Genomic DNA, 17,625 nt, shown 5'->3' with positions numbered 1-17,625 from the left:
CTTCTGGCACAGTAAAAAGGGGAAGTTTTGTAGAGATTTGTAACAGAAATACTAAACCAGGTATGATTAAGTTTACAAGATGTATAGATGTCTAAACAGGTAATTTTTTCATTAACTTTTCCTTTTTCTCTCCGTTTTAATTTTTAACGCAGATTTTATTTGCTCCTGACCGCTTTGGCCGGTTTTGAGGGGATCTAAGCGCGAACTACATCTCCCGTCAGGCCCCGCGCCGCACCCGCGGTCCCGCTCCTGCGCAGCCGCGCGTTGCACCACGGGAGTTGTAGTCCGTTCGCCCTTCCCCGCCCCGGGTGCCGCGCTCCGGAAGTGACTTGGTGGGACCGGGGGCGTGTTGATTTCCGGGAGACGACGCTCATGGAGGCCCCGGAGCAGAGAAGCGTCTGAGGGGGTTCGGCGGCCGTCGCCATGTTCGGCTGCCTCGTGGCGGGCAGGCTGGTGAGCGCTGCCCGGGCCGCGGGCGGGGCCCTCAACCCGCTCGGGGCCGGGCTGGAGCTGCCGCAGGGGCCGCCGCCTTCCCCCGGGGCAGGTCCCAGGCGGAGGGGAGCCCGCCGGCCTTGTCTCACCCGCCCGGCTGCTGCCGCCCTCATCCCAGAGGCAGCTGCGTTGTACAGCCTCCTTGCCGGGAGGTTGCCGTCCTCTCTCTTAATAGAGGGGTTTGGGCTCCTCAGAGACAAGCTGCCAGCTTAAAGGAAGCTTTTTAAGGCTAGATTGTGCCTTGGCTGCAAGGATGTGGCATCTCGGGTAAAGAGGAGGGTATCTTTTGCTCTGGCATCCTTCTAATTGCCTGTCTCAAGGTCTATTGTATTTCCTATGTGAACAGGTTTCCGTGCTCCTGGGGTTGTGCCAGCCAGGTGGTCAACAGCCACTGCTTATAGACTTGGCAACCTCTTCTGCACCCTATTTTCCTCCTACGCACATGGGGAGCGAAGGTATTCTGATCCTGTAGTCCCGGGTGGGATATATGTGCAGTGCAGGTAGAACAAGAGTGTTGTGCGTTTTCAGTAATATTTTTTGCAGTTGTTCTTCTGCTGTGTTTGATTTTTTTATCTGGCTTTTGCTGTTTAGGTTAGCACATTCCTCACTTTTTGTTATGTTCCACTTCAGGTGTATTTCTGTAAAAGGAAATTCACAGTTACGGTCAAAGATGAAACACTTAGTAATACTGATATAAGTTTTGTTCTCTTTAGGTACAAGCAGCTCCCCAACAAGTGGCTGAAGACAAATTTGTATTTGATTTACCGGACTATGAAAACATCAACCATGTAGTGGTCTTCATGCTGGGAACAATACCATTTCCAGAAGGAATGGGAGGATCTGTCTATTTTTGTTACCCAGACCAGAATGGGATGGCAGTGTGGCAGCTGCTGGGGTTTGTCACTAATGAGAAGCCAAGTGCCATCTTCAAGATTTCTGGTCTGAAATCTGGTAAGACTGGTAGGACATAGCAGTGAAACAGATGTGTTCCTGCATGCACAAGCGGTTAAATGTTTGAAGGTGGTTTTGAACAAGAAGCCTCTTGAAAAGGCAGACCACTGTGTGTTTTCATGTAGTCCCAAGCAGATGTGGTACCCGAACCTGTTTGTCGGCTTTGTGGAAGTCTGTCTCTGTGTTCCTGGCGAACTTTCTCCCTCACCTTTTCTTATATATGGTGTTGATGTGGAAATTCCTTTCAGCATGCCTGGCATGCGTTCCAGTGCTTCTGCATGGAGAACCTGAGGAAGGATGACTTTCTGACTTCCATAGCATGTTCTTCAGGTGTTTGTGTAGACATACCTGCAATGTTTCTTTCAGCTTCTGCTGTTAAGGAGTTGTATTCTTTGTAGCACAGAAACAGTTTTTGTAATTAATGAAGTCTGACGCAGTGATTTCAGACAGCTCCCTTTCAGGAGCGGTTGCGCTATAAAATTGTCCAGGAGAGGGTGTCGTCATTGGAAAGCAGCTTTGCAAATGTTCTAATATTTTTTTATATAGACCCGAGTCAGAGTATTCTGCCTTATGTGGAGTCAGAGAATGCTGGTCACTGAAGTTTTTCCTAAATATGTGGGGGGTTGGCCACGCATATTATAAAAATGATGAAGCGTCCCAATAACAACACCTTTGTCTTATTAAAGGAACGGATATGTCAGTCAAGCAGCTTCAAGTGTTATGATGATAAAGTAACACACATTTTTGAAGGCTTCAGTGTATTCTACAGCCTTAACTTGAATCTCTGTTCAGGTAATTGAGGTTGCTGTGATAAAGTGTATTAATTCGTAACATAGCATGCTTGCTTTTGAGTCGGTCCTGGATGGCAGTGTGATGTGAGATGAGAGCTCTCAAGGTCCAGAGCAAAATGAATTCTGATCATATATGTTCTTCAAAAATTTGGGCTTTCTACAGGAGAGAGAACAGCCACAGGAAGGTTTGGGGAGGGTGTTTTTGGTATATTATGAAGTGATGCTGTTAGTGAAACAGTGAAGTAGATCACCTGTTCTTTCGCCAGTTTTTGTGATATGTTTCTCATGCTTGAAAGGCTTACTCTATTTTAGATGCTTTCAGAGAGCTCCACAGGAAAACAGGTTTTCAGATGCTTTTTGCATGATTAGCCATAATTTCCCAGTAAGGGCTGCTTTGAGGAAGAACTCTGACACAGGTGAATGCACTTGCAACGCCACGTGATCCAGGCAAGAGAGACCTCAGCCCTTCACGTGTTGTCTACAGCTTCTTTCCAACTGTGGAGTCAGTATAAGCTACACAGCCTTAGTTTCCATGACAAGAAACAGTTGTATGGTGGAGAAGACTATGAGGCTGCACTATGAGGCTGCAGAAAGAGGAGACCAGAGAGGGATTAGAGAGAGCTGGGGTCACTGAGAGACTTTACCAACTGTTGAAATCTGTATTTTGGGGTTTGACTAACTCATGCTAAGTTTTTAAGCAGGCTGTTGATGGGGCCATATGCATCTGTGAAATAGATAAGGAGGAGGACAAGTGTCAGTGGCATGTTCTGCAACAAACGTTGGGGTTCTCAGGTGCCCCCTGATTCATAGTAAGGAGCAGTGCTGTTCCATTAAGAGGCCAAATAAAGACATTGAACCAGAGTTATATCCCCTGCTTAAGAAATGTTAGGTGATTATGTTTATATCTTGGCTATTGAGGTTCAGTTCATGTAAAACAGCAGTGGCTGCCCTGTCAAAGGTGTTTTCAACATTGTCACTTTTTCTGAGGGCATGAGGGGTGTCAAGCCAACCCGTGATTGAGGCTTCTGAGAAACACAGAGGTTGCCTGACAGTGTTCAAGAAAAGACTTGGACAACGTCCTCAGACACATGGTGTGAACTATGGGGTTGTCATACGCAGGGACAGGAGTTGGGCTTTATGATCCTTGTGGGTCCATTCCAACTCAGGACGTTCTATGATTCTATTTCTAACCTGGTAAGTGCAGGCTAATGTGAGGTGGCTGAAGGCTAATTTGGAGAATTAAGAACAGAATGAAGTTGATGTGGGCTTTGCAAAAGCTAATGTGAGCTGGAACAGTGTGGAGAATTTTTAGAATTGTCTAGCTTATGTCAGCTCTTTGATAGGTTATGTTAGGAATACGTGCATTAAAAATGATGCGAAAACGTGTAAATTTTGTGTCATGGATTCAATGTATCTGTGACATCAACTTCCTTGCTGGGGATGTTATGTAGTTGTATTAATAGCTGTGCTGCAAAGTGAAAACATTGTGGAGTGCTGTATTTGCTTGAATTTAATCCCTTTTTGAGAGGAACAAATTTGTGTCCTTGTTTGTCAGCTCCCTGTGAAACAGTAGTTACAGCAGAGTTTCTTCTGTGATGAAAAGGGCCAGCGTGTTTCTTACGTGGACATGAGTGGCCAGCTGCAGTGGTGTAGTGTTTCATTACACAGACTTTGGGAAAGGTTAAAGGTATCATTTTTAACTCTTACATTATGTTTAGTGTCTGAAACCTGGAACTGCACAGGTTTTGTGATGTGTGCGACTCATCCACGTTGCACATTGTTGTAAGGACTGATTGAGCTGTTAAATACAGTATCTGGGGATGTGGAATTAGGCTTCTGGGCTGTGAGGGTCAAGCAAAATTATGTTACTCCAGGTTTTTTTGTTTGCTTCTCTGTTTCCTGTCCTGTGCTTGCTAAGGAAAGGCAATGCACGTGAACATTGCAGTGTTTCTAAGCGGAATCCCGGAAGGTGGTCTCAAAAGATGACCTGAAGGGGAAATCACTTCTGTGGAATAAACTCTTCAATGTGAAAGTGATTTGTGGAGTAGAGATTAAATTATGAACCTGGACACTTTTATGTTGACTACAAGTACCATTTAAACTCTGTTAACCTTCTTTGAATAAAAGATTTCCAGATGGCGTTTTGAAGGTGTCGTGCAGAAATGTCATAGTACCCTCTGAAAGATTCCTTGTGAGATCTTCTATAATCAGGAAAAGTTTGTTGAACTGTATTTCTTAGTATTTTCACTACAAACTGAATGTTGTTCTGAATGTTGTTTTCTCTTCTTGCTAACTTTTAACCATTCAAAAGCTATGCTGTGAGACTAGAAATATAAGTGTGTGTGTGGTTTGTGGGGTTTTTTGTGTTTGATTTCTTGTTGTTTTAACCCCTTGATTTAGTAAGTAAAGTCTTGCATCTGCTGATATTTATTATAAGTCTAGTAGATAAAGGCCCAAAGTGTCCAGGGTTAACAATACATGTGATAGAACAAGAGGAAAAGAGCTCACGTTGCACCAGTGGAGGTTTAGATTGGATATTAGGAAAAAATTCTTCACGGAAAGGGTTGTCAGGTATTGGAACAGGCTGCCCAGGGAAGTGGTGGAGTCACCATCCCTGGAGGGGTTTAAAAGGTGTTTAGATGACGTTCCTAGGGATATGGTTTAGTGCTGGAGTTAGGTTATGGTTGACCTCCATGATCCTGAGGGTCTCTTCCAACTGAAATGATTCTGTGATGCTGTGTTGTTTATTTGAGGATCGACTGTCATGTAAAATGGTGACTGGCTTTGCAATAAGCATTAAATCTGAATTATTTTTCTTCTCTTCAGATGCAATCTCCATGTCTGCTGGAAATAAATGTGTTAATTTAACTCCTCTTCCCTCCTCCATCAAAATTGGTAGTTAGAATTCGAAAAGCCTGAATTTAATTATCAAATACATTATGGAAGTGGCAAGAATCACTATGGGCTATGGCAAGTGTTTTGCATTAGAGGCGACAGAATGGTGGTGCTGGTTGTGATACCACCCTCCAGGGTAAGAAAGTGTGTCAAAGTACACCATAAGAGTGAGATTCTGGCACATGGCATATATGTAGACTGTGGTAATTTAGTTAAATTAATTATCTTCTCAGTTGGGTTGTCTTTGAGATATTCTGATGTTTCTATAGGACTGGCAGTGTTGCTTGTATTTGGTTTTAGTTAGGAAGTGGAGCAGAGAGAACTTGTGTTCCAGCAGTCACATTTCTAAAGGTGAACAGAAATGATCCTCTCTGCTGTATGTAGAGCTGATTGACTCTTAGTGAGTTTGTGAGTGATGATGCTCCTGCTGAGCTTTTTGAAAACTTTCATTTTGATTCTTCTGTCAATTCATGCTAAAAGCTGAATAATGTGTGTTTGTGAGGTTTTGGGGGTTTCTGGGGTTTTGGGGTTTTCTGGTCATTTCCCCACCCCCCAGTGGGGTGACAGTCAATGTGTTTTTTCAGGCTCTTAGTCTTTCCACTTCTGGATTTTTCATTATAGGTGAAATGTTTAACAGCCTGTAGTCAAGGCAGAACAGAGTATTTCTGGCTTTACCAAAGCTGAGTGGCTTCTTTGGTGCCAAGAGGAATAACATAGCAATATACCTTTGTGGAAGAGTGCAATATACCTTTGTGAAATTGTGCAATTTCTTGTGTAACAAACTGCAGCTGTAATAAATGTCGTAGTAAGATCCCTTGGTGCCTCTTGGAGCTGCACTAGTAGTGCTAACTCTGTTCATTCGTGAAGGTCACTGACATTCCTGATCAAATCACTGTGATTTGTATCAGTCAACACAAGGAATTGTTGTCACTTCTCATGGCACAACTGAAGAGTTCACGTGTTTTCACTTGGGCTACTGATGCTCTTGCAGAGCATGATGACTCTTGGAAGGCAAGATATGGGTTCTGCTGGGTCTTTTGCCACAGGTGGAATGTTGATGTTGCTTTGGAAAGTGTTGTGAATATAATGTTTTGCTGACCACCCTTTTCAAAGCAGGAGTTTATGCTGCAGGGAGGCAGTTTTGGCCTAGAGCACTGAGGTTTAGAAGAATGCTGTTGCAGGCAGTTGTCGCTCTTACTGGCTTGTCTGTACTTTTAGATCTGGAGACGATTAATGGCCGGTAATAATTTAGTTCATGCAATAATATATTCTCTGACTGTGTGTTGTTTTACTGATTGAGAGTAGATGAATTTCATGTGATTGTGCATAAAGAAGGGGCTCAGAAATGCTCCTCACCTTAGAATTGGGGTTTTGTTTATTTTTCATTTGTGCCTGAAAGTGGTGTAGGAATAGAAAGCAAACCTTGGCCTGGGATTTTGCACCCTTACTGAAAGTATATTGACAAATGGGATAAAAGTTACAGGTTAACCTTTTCCATTGCAGACCTTTTCTGCTGTGCAGCATGCGATGGTGTGTGTGATGCTGTTTTCCACTTGGAAATATACGCTCTAATATAATGTCTGCATTTGAGGCCTGCACGTGGGTGAGGTTTTTGACATGGTGATGAGGGCTCGCTATCTTGAATCAAGGGTTTAATGAAGGGAAAGAAAGAGATGGAAAAAGATCCTTTCCTGATGGCAGTTGCTCTGTGATGACATAGTATGTTGGAAAGCGTAGGGTCTGAGTGCAAAAACCCGAGTTTGTATTTCATTACTGATTAACGTACTGCGTTCTCTGTGTTTGGAAGGTTAATTGCAATAGCCAAGCATTGGAAATGCAGAGTGTATTTCAGATGGTGTAAGGACGGTAGGGGATGTTTTTCTGTCACCCTTTTAGGCTGACATGTTTGCAAGGGAGTGGTTTCATGGGAGCGTGTGCAAAGTGACAGAATGGATGTATTTTGTTATTTAGATCATGGGTGGCTTTCTAAAGTAGTGATACGTGCTGATGGAGCCTGTTGCTTGAGGATGTTACGTGTTCATTGTAAATGTCAGCTTCTCAGGTAAGGATGTTACAAGATGTAAAATTTCTACCAGCTCTATTGTTGTTGGGATTTTTAATCATGGACTTGTGTGATATTTGGTTTGCAGTACCTTTTCCCTGTCCTTTTTAATACTTTAATAAATTGTACTTTTATCAAGCAAGCATCTATCCACACTAAAGGTTAACATCATATAGCAATGGCATTTCTCAAAACACTTCCAAATAGCACTTCAGCAGATGAACTGTATTATTGGCTCTGTGTTAAACTAACATTTTAATAGCAAGTGCTTTACTCTTGAATGTAGCACTATATGGCAGTTGTAGGGTCTGGAGTGAGGGGTGACACTGCTTCAGCTGAAAAGGGTGTTGTATTTTTGAATGTGTGTTCTGGATGGGCTGGATGTTGGCTTCTTTGTGGTAGTGCCTCATGTCTCTGTAGAAAAAACAGGTAGGTTTGAGATCTTCAGTCTCTGAGTCTCAGTTTGACTCCTCAAAGTTGTGCTGGTTTTGCCGGCTGAGTTTTTGACCATGGAACTAAGTCAGATGGTGCTTTAGATTTCAGTTGGCCTTCCTCGCAGCTCAAGGTGGTGTTGCCTGGTCTGTAGGGCAGCTCTTGATCAGCTTTGCTTTCTCCTGCTACTGAGAGGCCAGAGAGTGCTACTGAAGAAAATCACTTCTGTGTTCAGAGCACACTTGTCTATTGTGTTTGCTCAAACTTAGGTGGAGCACGAGTATTTTTCTGGCAGCATTGTGACCCCCAGACGTTTTTCCTGTGTTTTCCTTTGGAGATGCTGGCAAAGAAGTGTGTGTGATTTAGGTGACTCTAGGTGCCTGTTGTTGTTTGCAGAGCCCCTGGCTGAAACTGGGACTGAAAGTGCTGGTTAACACCCAGTTGAGAAAGGTCAGAAATAAAGGCAGAGGGTTGGGATGATGCCCATATGAGCAGTGTGTCAGTAGGAGTGATTTTCTTCCTGATTAATTGTTTTGTTTGTGGCTCTGGCAAAGTCAGAGGCCTTTCTGTTCTGTGGCTACTCTGTTGGCCTTTGCTGCTGTTGGTGGTTTTGGGCCGTTCAGCCGGGTCCTGGGGCTGCCCAGCCCTGCACAAGGACGGCTGCTCTGGATCTCAGTGCGCAACCAGTTTCACAAGCACCTGGTTTGAATGAGTGAATCGAAGAACTGTGCAACAGGGCTGCGTGTTTCCTGCTTATCTGCAATTGTTACAATGTGAATTAAAGGGTTAGTTCCTATTGAGAGGTTCTGCTGTTGTTTACTCACAGGTCGTATTTTCTGTTGAATAAACGTACTTAATAAGAAGCTTTAAAATTGTTTTTCCTTTTTTTTTAGAACTTTCCTTAAGATCTGCTCTGTCTTTTAAATGTACCTATCACACTGTTTCATCTGTTGTGCCTGTGTGTACTTGTGCCTGTCCTTGGACTGTGTGATTTTTCTGTATTTCTGAGATAGGGAGACGTCTCTGGTGGGATTTGAAAAATACCTTTTACAGAAGAAACACAGTAATTTAAGTAACACAGTCTTCACGTGGGTGCCAAATCTAACGTGTGCTGTTTGTGATGCTTTCAGGGAAGGGAAGTCAACACCCCTTCGGTGCCATGAACCTCCCTCAGACACCAACAGTGGCCCAGATTGGAATCTCGGTGGAACTGCTGGAGAACCTGGCCCAACAGACTCCTGTTGCAAGTGCTGCTGTGTCATCAGTAGATTCATTCACGGAGGTAGCGTGGACATTCTAATTTCAGAAATTCTCTGTACTACTGAAGTCTTAAGAATTGAGCCTCCATGTTAATAAAAAAAAAAAGCAGCTATGGAAGGCTGTAGGGTTGTAACCAACTTAGTCATTGTCAAATCATTTGGCTGGATGCTGTTATATTTGGTAGTTACTTTTTCTTACACTGGAAAACTGTCTCCCATAAAGGATTGGATTTTACATGTTCAGTGGAGTCAGGCCAATGGACTCACTCATCTCAATGTCATTCTACTGTAAAAATATTTATGATGCTTCCTTATAGGAGCAGCTCTGACTAAATACACATAAGAGACGGTGGATCTTTGGGTGATTTGGAGGTGCTGGAACTCTGGTGTGTAGATTTGCAGGGATGCTTAAAAACTACTCAGAAGTCAAGGCCAATATTGGCACGATGCAGACAGGTATTTACTGACCCTGAGAAATCCTTCTGATGTAGTTCTGCAGAACTACGGAACCGTCCCCTCTCCCACAGAAAGACATTTTAGGTTTGGTTTGGTTTGGTTTGCCCAATTCTTGCCCCGTGGACCAGGCTTTGGGCTGCAACACTTTTACCCAGCCTGCCTGTTAGTTTGAACGTCTGGAAATCCTCAGCCAGCGCTGGTGGTTGTTTGGCCATCTAACAGCAGTTCAAGGCAAGCTAGATCTGCTTGCCAGGTCTTGATTTCCCTAACACCGACAGCTCTGGCATTATCTTTTAAGATTTCAGCAGTTGGTGAGGGTTTTCTTGAAGCTTTTTTTCTTGCTTGCTTTGCTTACAGACACTTCATGAGCTAGATTAGTAATGGAACAGTGATCCTAATGATGTAACTGATGTCCTGTAGCGGTGTATACACATGAAGCTCCAAATAAGTAAAGTCTCTTGGAGAAAGTTATCATGATTAGGAGTTGACTGACAGCTGGTTGTGCATAGTGCTGTTAATGGAGCTTTTCTGGAGATGTTAGGAGCAAATGACATCTAAATAGCACTTCTGATTCCACCAGTTTTTATAATAGCAGTAGTTAAGTCATGAGTTAATGTGTCGCATAAGGTCATTTGCAAGGTGGCTGGTGGATTTTTCTGGCAATAATATTTAAAGAAGAAAGAACCACCTCATGATTGCATAACTTCTTTACAAATGTTGTTTCCAGTTAGGTGGATTTTTCTATTAAAATAGTAGCATCCTAACTGAAATTGTATATTGCTTTCTGGGGAATGCAGTTGAACCAAAGGTTGAAGCAATGTATAAAGACAATGTATAAAGTCATAATTGACAAAAAACCTTTGAGGGGGTAGATAGCAGAGGAAGGGGATTTGACTGGGAGCATGTTTGTGAAGGACTAATGGCTTTGATTTAATACTTGACATTTGGAACTGCTACATTATAGCAATAAAGTGGTTTGGTTTGGTTTTGTTTTTAAAGGCAAAATTAGCTGTGTCTAATTTAAGGGGTTGCTCTCCCACTACATTTTTAAGAAGATTTATGAAGCTTTATGATTGTATATCTATTTTTAATACATATATTATATAAAACGTGTATTGAAAAAATGGAATGAAACCAGAGTTCTGCATGTGAGTGGGGTGAGACTGAGGCTTCTGGGTTCTTCCGAATTCTTCCATTCCTTTTGTCAGAGCAGGTGGAGGGAAGCACAAGGGTGTGCATATATCACAGAATCACAGAATGTCCTGAGTTGGGAGGGACCCACAAGGATCATCGAGTCCAACTCCTGTGCTTTTTCCTTCTTCATTTCACTGTCTATGAAAATTGGTTTTTTAAATAAAGAGAATAGGGGTAAGATGGAAGTACCATAGGTTTATGTATCCGTAGCCTGGCTGGGAATGTCCTGCAGCCTCATCCTATGCACACAGGGCTCACTGCTTCTTGGCCTCTCTTTCACTCTTTTAATTCCTTATTCCTACAGTTTAGGAGTTTCCTGTTCATCTTTTTCGTGGTTTCCCCAGCAAGATCTTGTGGCAGAAGATGCCAAGATAACAACCTTTCTGGGGTGGAAGCAAAAGGAAATTTCCCTGTCGCTGGAATCGGACGAGTTGTAACGAGGCCGATCAGACTTTTCAGCTGGTGTAGCAACTTATGTTTTGCCATGAGCTGGAACGGCAGCTTTGACCTGGTCTGCAGTTGTGCTGATGTTTGATTTTCAGGAGAGGGACAGCTCTGGTCACTGCATCACTTCTTTGGCCCGAGATGAAAATGTTCTTCCCTAAGCTGTTTATGCAGTTGGATGAAATAGGGCAGGGAGTGGGCGAGTGAAGATCCCGAAAATGATTCTTGGATGATGGATGCATCTGAGGGCAAGTTAAGATGTTTTGATCACTTTAAAATGGACATGCCTGGACCTACTATATCCACTTTCCCACGGTGTTTTAGATGGCAATGCTAATTTTACTTAATACAGGAGTTTCGTGTTTGTTCAACTTTTGCGTAAAAATTCAAACTGAAAAAATAACTTACTTAAAACTCTCCTTGTTTTTTTTTAATTTCAGTTCACTCAGAAGATGTTGGATAACTTCTATAACTTTGCTTCCTCCTTTGCTGTAACTCAGGCACAGATGACCCCGAATCCTTCTGAAGCTTTCATTCCTGCAAATGTAGTTCTGAAATGGTAATGGCAATGATCTCTAGTAACAAGTGGGTTTTTTTCCTTGGTGTTATACCATCTGATTTCTTAAGTATTGAACTGCTGTCATGCTATTCAGTGAGATGATGCAAAAATGATTTCAAAGAATTTGTGAGAGTTGTCAGTTTGTGTTTATTGCGCTTGGTCTCTTCCTAGATGTAATTCCAGCATAGTTATATTGCTCACGTTCCCAGTTGACGTGGTTCTGTCACCAAGACCTTTGAGCACAAACAGAAAAGTCTCTCTGGGGGTTGTTTTCCAGGGGCTGGTTTAAGAAATGTCTATGGGGATGGTCCATGTAGTCTGGAGATTGCGAACTACCAGCAGTCCTACAGTTTGAGTTTAACCCTCTTTAGCCTCCATAGTATTCACCTAAACCCTGTTTAACACAGAATTTTGGGCTCTCTGAATACAGTTGTATCATTAGTACAGATCTCGTGAATATACAAGCAGTTAACATAAGCAATATATTTTATTTGGGAGTGTAACTTGATGCAGATGTGTTCAGAAGGTAACTCCACGCACTCCATGAACGTACATGGGGGGGGTCTCAGAAAAACTGAGGCGAAGATGGGCTGACAGAGCAGGGAAATGGCTGGTCATGGCCTGGATGATGCTGAATTTGCTTTTGGTTTTTCAAAACAGTGTCATGAAGTGAGGCATAGCTCTAATAATTAAACTGAACGCCTTTGTGTATAGAAATCTGTTAAAAGCAACAATTTTTTTAGCTCTGTTCCTGTGTTCTTGAGTCATTATAATGTGTTTAATTATAGCGTGCGATACGTAGAATATCTTAGGTCTCTGCAATGGGCTGCCTGCAGTGAAGTTCAATAGTTCAGCTTAGAAATTCATTTGTAAATAAGCCTTTCTCTAATTTGAGTGGCTTTAAAACCCTTTAGAGTCTCTTTTCTCATTTAAATTGGGGAAGGAACTATGAGATGGAGGAGAACTTTGTTTCATGGGCAGTACCTTTTGGTACCTTACAGCTTGGGTTTGTGGGGGTTGAAAGGATTTTTTAGGCTTTTGTAGCCTAAAGCTTGTAGACCATTATTTTTTGAGAAAGTCACAGGAATTGTCTTTTCTCCCCATTTCTCCATGGTAGCTCAGTAACGAATTCTGGTGTTCAGTTTGTGGTTTACTTGTTTCCGTGAGTACGAAAAGCAAAATTAGGACAGTGTGTGTGCGTATGGGATTCCATTATTTGTTAGAGAATAGTTGTTTAGACTTGGCACTGTTAGGTTAATGGTTGAACTCGAACTTAAAGGTCTTTTCCAACCAAAACAATTCTATGATTCTTAATATGTGGTGTTGTTGAAATACACAAGTCTCACTGTTAATATTCTTGATACAGTATCAAAAAGTATTTTGGATTTAATCCCTGGTGTGAAATATATGTAATTTATCGTGTTCTCTGCATAGACTATATTATTTGCCTCGTTTCTGAAGGCATTTTATTTGTAGCAGCTTTTGTGGTTTGGTTTTGTTTCTCTAGGTATGAGAACTTCCAGAGACGCCTGACACAGAACCCTCTCTTCTGGAAAACATAAACTTCAATTGTGGCATTTGAAGAGCTTTCTGTTGAGCGCTATTGGAAAGATGCAGCAAGTAACTCCATGAAGAATTTTGAGGAAAAAAAACAACCAACGATTAGTCTGAAGAGACAAACTTGTAATTTTGTATTACGCCTGAAAATTATTTAAAATTAAAATCCATGAAAACTACTTGCCTATGCATTGTTTTTAAATTGAAGTACTTGGCTGCAACAAGAAATCAGTGTTGCATGTACACGCATAGAAATATTCTTTTGAAACTGCATTTAAAGTGGAAGAAATAACAGGGTGCAAAACTGGCAGCAGTGTCTCATAGTTGTGTAATGTTCTGGGCTATTTAGTTGTAAACCAAATAAATGTAGTTTTTCCTTCTTTACTTCATTCTGAAGGGTCATCAGGCAACTGAGAATATGCTGATGGTTTTCCTGCTCTAAGTTCTTTCAGTTTGTTGACAACAAACATTCCTGTCCGCAGCTCCTGTAAATGGTACAATGGTATTTTCCTCTTTTTGGCATGAAGGACACTATGGAGCTTGATCTCAGGGTACCTGTCTGAAAGTTTTCCTGTATAAAAGTGTAATGAAGAGAAACTTTGGGGACTTTCCTGCTGCAAGTCAAACAGCTTTGAAATGGCTGTTACAGGCCAATTCAGAGTTGTAGGTTTGTACTTTGCAGCCCTGGACTGTTCAGTGAGACAAGAGCTGCTAAATTATTGCCAGTGCAGGTATTGGATTAATTTGTCTTTCTCTCCAGTTTTAATTATGGTATGAAGGCCGAAGGGAAACCTGAAAGAGTTTTTCTGGGAGGAAAATGGGTTACGTCAAAACACCAAGGTTATGTCAGGGATTTGTGGGGTATTGTTTCCACCATTTGAGAGGAAGATATGATATGTTCTGCGTTGAGAAACTCATTGCTGCACAGAGAACTGGAGCTTGTTTTGACTGTCCTGTGAGCTTCTCTTGCTATCCTGTGATTCCACTTGGAACTTAGAACCAAACATCTCCATAGTTTCCCCAAAACAGAGAACATTGCTCTAAATTTCTCTGGAAGGGTTGGAAGAAGCTGCCATCTCTTCACTTTGGTATGACAAAGTATCTTCTCTAGTCTCTACTGCTTAATGCTCCAGGTGGCTTTTGAAAAGCAAAACTAATTCCCTCCCAGGTAACTTGTGGTCAAAGCTCAGAGTTGTTTCACATAAGGTTAAACCCTGAAATAACTGGTCTTGTGCTCAACCAAGGGCTTAATTTTCTGAAGGAAATGTTTTTAAGCCACCTGTTCGTGGAGAAGCAGCAATGAGGGTGGTTAGCAGAGGTGCAGGCTCAACTCCCTTAATTGGGAAGGGTCATTAGGATTATTGTGTGACCTGTCAAATCCTGCAGCAGGATATGGGAGCTCTGGTTACACAAGTGGCAGATGCCTCACGGAGCTGATGATGGCACAAGCGGTGTCAGAACACAGCAGGGCCAAATGGAAGCCACAGTTAAGGCATCGTTGTGACACGGCTGCTGGTGGTCATTGCTGAGGTTCTCATGCTTGTGAGGAAGCATCTGCCTGGTGTGGAAGTAAAATAATTGACATTTCAGAGGCCTTTATGAGGTTTGAGACATGTCAGTATGACCTGACAGCCTCACCGGGGCAGCAGGATTTAAGTAACAATAGAGTGAATTATTTGTAAAGAAGAGGTACTAAAGCTTATCTGACTGGAGCATCCCTACATGAAATAATCTGTGTTACTGCTCTTTGTTGCAATTTTCTACAGTCCTGCTTTATCTGACACAGTTTGGTGGAGAGTAAGTCATATAACCTAAAGGTCTCTGAAGTCCATCAGGGCCCCCTCTGGGCAGAGTTCCCACCAGTCACTGCTGCTCTGTCCTCTCTCCTAGAGCATCAACCTCTTGTGTTCTGCCCTGGTCACAGCTGCATCCTGGTGGCTCCATGATGCTGGTGGGACTGGTGGTGTCTGGGCTTTGGGAAGCCAGAGTGGACCGTGTGGCTGGGATCAGCGCGAGCCCTGTGGCTGCTCTCGCTCTGGCTCCAGACGTCGAGGTTATAAATGAATATATATAATTGCATGCATTGTAAGGAATTCAGCAATGTGCATTGAGAACTTCTCCCAGTGCTGCAGCCACCATGGGTTCAGCAGGTGTCTCTGAGCTTGGTCAACGTGGCACACGCTTGAGACCATCTCTGTAAGTTATTTTCCTCTTCTTCCCAATCTGCCGTGGCTGAGCTTGTGGATTAGAAACCTAGAGAAGGAAAAATCCATCCCCCCCTTCAAATTATATCAGAGAGGTGCCTTTCAAAACCACTATGAATCAGCTCATTTATTTCTGTGAGTGGTTTATTTGAATTTCCAAGCTGTGCTTCTCAAACACAAGAGCTTTTTCTTTCCACCTCACCCAACTTCTGTTCCACATGGGTTTGTCCTGAGAGACACCAAAACCATCTTTCCTATTTCTTTGTGATGAGAAGTAAAACAAAAGCTGGATGACTAATGTTCAAAGTAGAAGCCTAAATCTGAGCTATTCAATCCACCTTTTGCACCATCTGCATGCCAAAAGTGAGGTTTGCACATTTTTTATTTGCTTGCTAGAACAGAAAAGTATTTCCTTGTTGAGGAACCGAATAAACCTCTTACCCGCCTTTCTTGTTTCAGGATGAATAAGGGTTTAGTATCTTTTCTCCGCGTGTTTCAGATAAAAGGGAGGTCACAGGGAAGCAATCGGATTTTGTCCTGTGTCTTCATGAACAGCCAAACGCTTGCTCAGCACATCTGTCTATATAGGTTCATATCTCCTAACAATATCCCTCAACAGGCTGGTTTAAAATGAGAGAACAGGATTATATAGTAGTTCAGGAATAAGCCTGAAGAGAAACATGAAGATATAATGCATACATCAATCTATCCTGCTTCTTATATATATAGCGGTTTGGGTTGCTGTTGTTTTTTCTTCCTCACACACAATAAAAAACAATTCTTCCCCCAGTTACTTCCAGAGATGTAAAACCTGTAATAATAATAATAATTAATAATAATAATAATAATAACCTGTATGTAACATAAATTATTTTGTAAAGGACCTCCTATGTGTATTTTTCCTTTGTGCTGTTACCACTTTCTTGCTACTAAGAGGTTAAGTCTTAAAACAACAAAAGAGCCTCTACCAATGACAACCAATGATAGGACAAGGGGTAATGGGTACAAACTGGAACACAAAAGGTTCCACTTAAATTTGAGAAGAAACTTCTTCTCAGTAAGGGTGACAGACACTGGAACAGGCTGCCCAGGGGGGTTGTGGAGTCTCCTTCTCTGCAGACATTCAAAACCTGCCTGGACACCTTCCTGTGTAACCTCATCTGGGTGTTCCTGCTCCATGGGGGGATTGGACTGGATGAGCTTTTGAGGTCCCTTCCAATCCCTGACATTCTGTGATTCTGTGATCGTTCGGCTTTGAGGTTGAACATGCCCCACCATGTCTGACCAGGACAGCGATTGACTTATTTCCTTCCATTTCAGGACATTTTCCCAACCATTTTTCTTCCCAAGTCAACATGACTCATCAGCCGGAGTTGGGAAAGTTTCATTCAGGAGCCTGATGGGTCTCCGGGTCTGCCCACACTGCACCCAGAGGTGAATTTAAAACTACAGAAAGCAACAAATGCATATACTGCTACTAGTTTATGCTGAAACAGACGGCAAATCCATGAAAAGCAATCAAAATTATAATTATGAAAAAAAAACATGAAAACACACCAAAGATGACACTCCCACATATACGAGGGCAAATTCAATCTCCATTTGCATGAAATTCTCCAGTTTAAAATCAGAAACCTCAAGAAGAATCAGATTTAAAAATCACATTGTGGTAACATTGTCTTTTAATTCAGTCACCACCAGATGGAGTAAAACTCCAGAAGATGCACAGTAAAAATAACTTTATTTGTCCTCTTTTTTTTCAGTCTAGATCTAGTCAGCTCTAGGAAGAAAACACCCCAATGAAATTAATACACAACTTTTATGTTCACCTGAGCTTTAGGCATCTGAATGTTGAAAAGGAGGTGGTTTTTTTCTCTTTGTGGTGTATATTCAAGATACTATCAGTCTTAAAAGCAGATGGTGCTGACTGTTGTAAGGAGACTTTTTCTTCCCCAGGGCTTGATCCAGCTCTACTTGTGCAAGTTCATATTCTCTAGTTTGCGGTCAGACTCATTTGCATGGGGGGGGCACATCAGCCTCGCTGTTGCCTTCAAAGGGCCGAGTGTAATTTGAGGACTGTATAAATGTAACTACTCCTACAGTTATACAGTCCTCAAATTACACTCGGCCCTTTGAAGGCAACAGTGAGGCTGATGTGCCCCCCAGTGAAAATGAGTTGGACAGCCCTGCTCTGGTTCTTCCCTTCATTAACACCTTGAATCTTGAATTCAGCTCTATCCAGATTTCTCAGGGCAAACCTGTAGAACATCTATCTGTATTTTAAGAGAACAGTCTTCAGCACATTAATAAATCAGTGCAAAAGTTAAAG

The 17,625-nt window shown here is 42.3% G+C and overlaps 1 protein-coding gene across 2 annotated transcripts; it reads left to right on the top strand.

The window, feature by feature from the left end:
• The first annotated feature begins 319 nt into the window (after window positions 1-319).
• Window positions 320-13,271, top strand: HIKESHI (heat shock protein nuclear import factor hikeshi). Of its 2 annotated transcripts, none has more exons than XM_082043060.1 (5): window positions 320-453; window positions 1,206-1,443; window positions 8,754-8,905; window positions 11,417-11,535; window positions 13,043-13,271. In XM_082043060.1, exons 1-5 carry the CDS (start codon window positions 424-426, stop codon window positions 13,095-13,097), a joined length of 594 nt encoding a protein of 197 aa, XP_081899186.1. In that variant the 5' UTR covers window positions 320-423; the 3' UTR covers window positions 13,098-13,271. The 2 variants fall into 2 exon arrangements, with proteins under 2 accessions (XP_081899186.1, XP_081899187.1); XM_082043061.1 differs by lacking the exon at window positions 320-453 and adding an exon at window positions 854-947.
• The last annotated feature ends 4,354 nt before the right edge of the window (window positions 13,272-17,625 follow it).

Source organism: Streptopelia decaocto (assembly GCF_964273445.1).
Source record: "Streptopelia decaocto genome assembly, chromosome: 1".
Classification (NCBI taxonomy): domain Eukaryota; kingdom Metazoa; phylum Chordata; class Aves; order Columbiformes; family Columbidae; genus Streptopelia; species Streptopelia decaocto.
The sequence above is the reverse complement of the archived record's forward strand: the minus strand, read 5'-3'. Positions and strand labels throughout refer to the sequence as shown.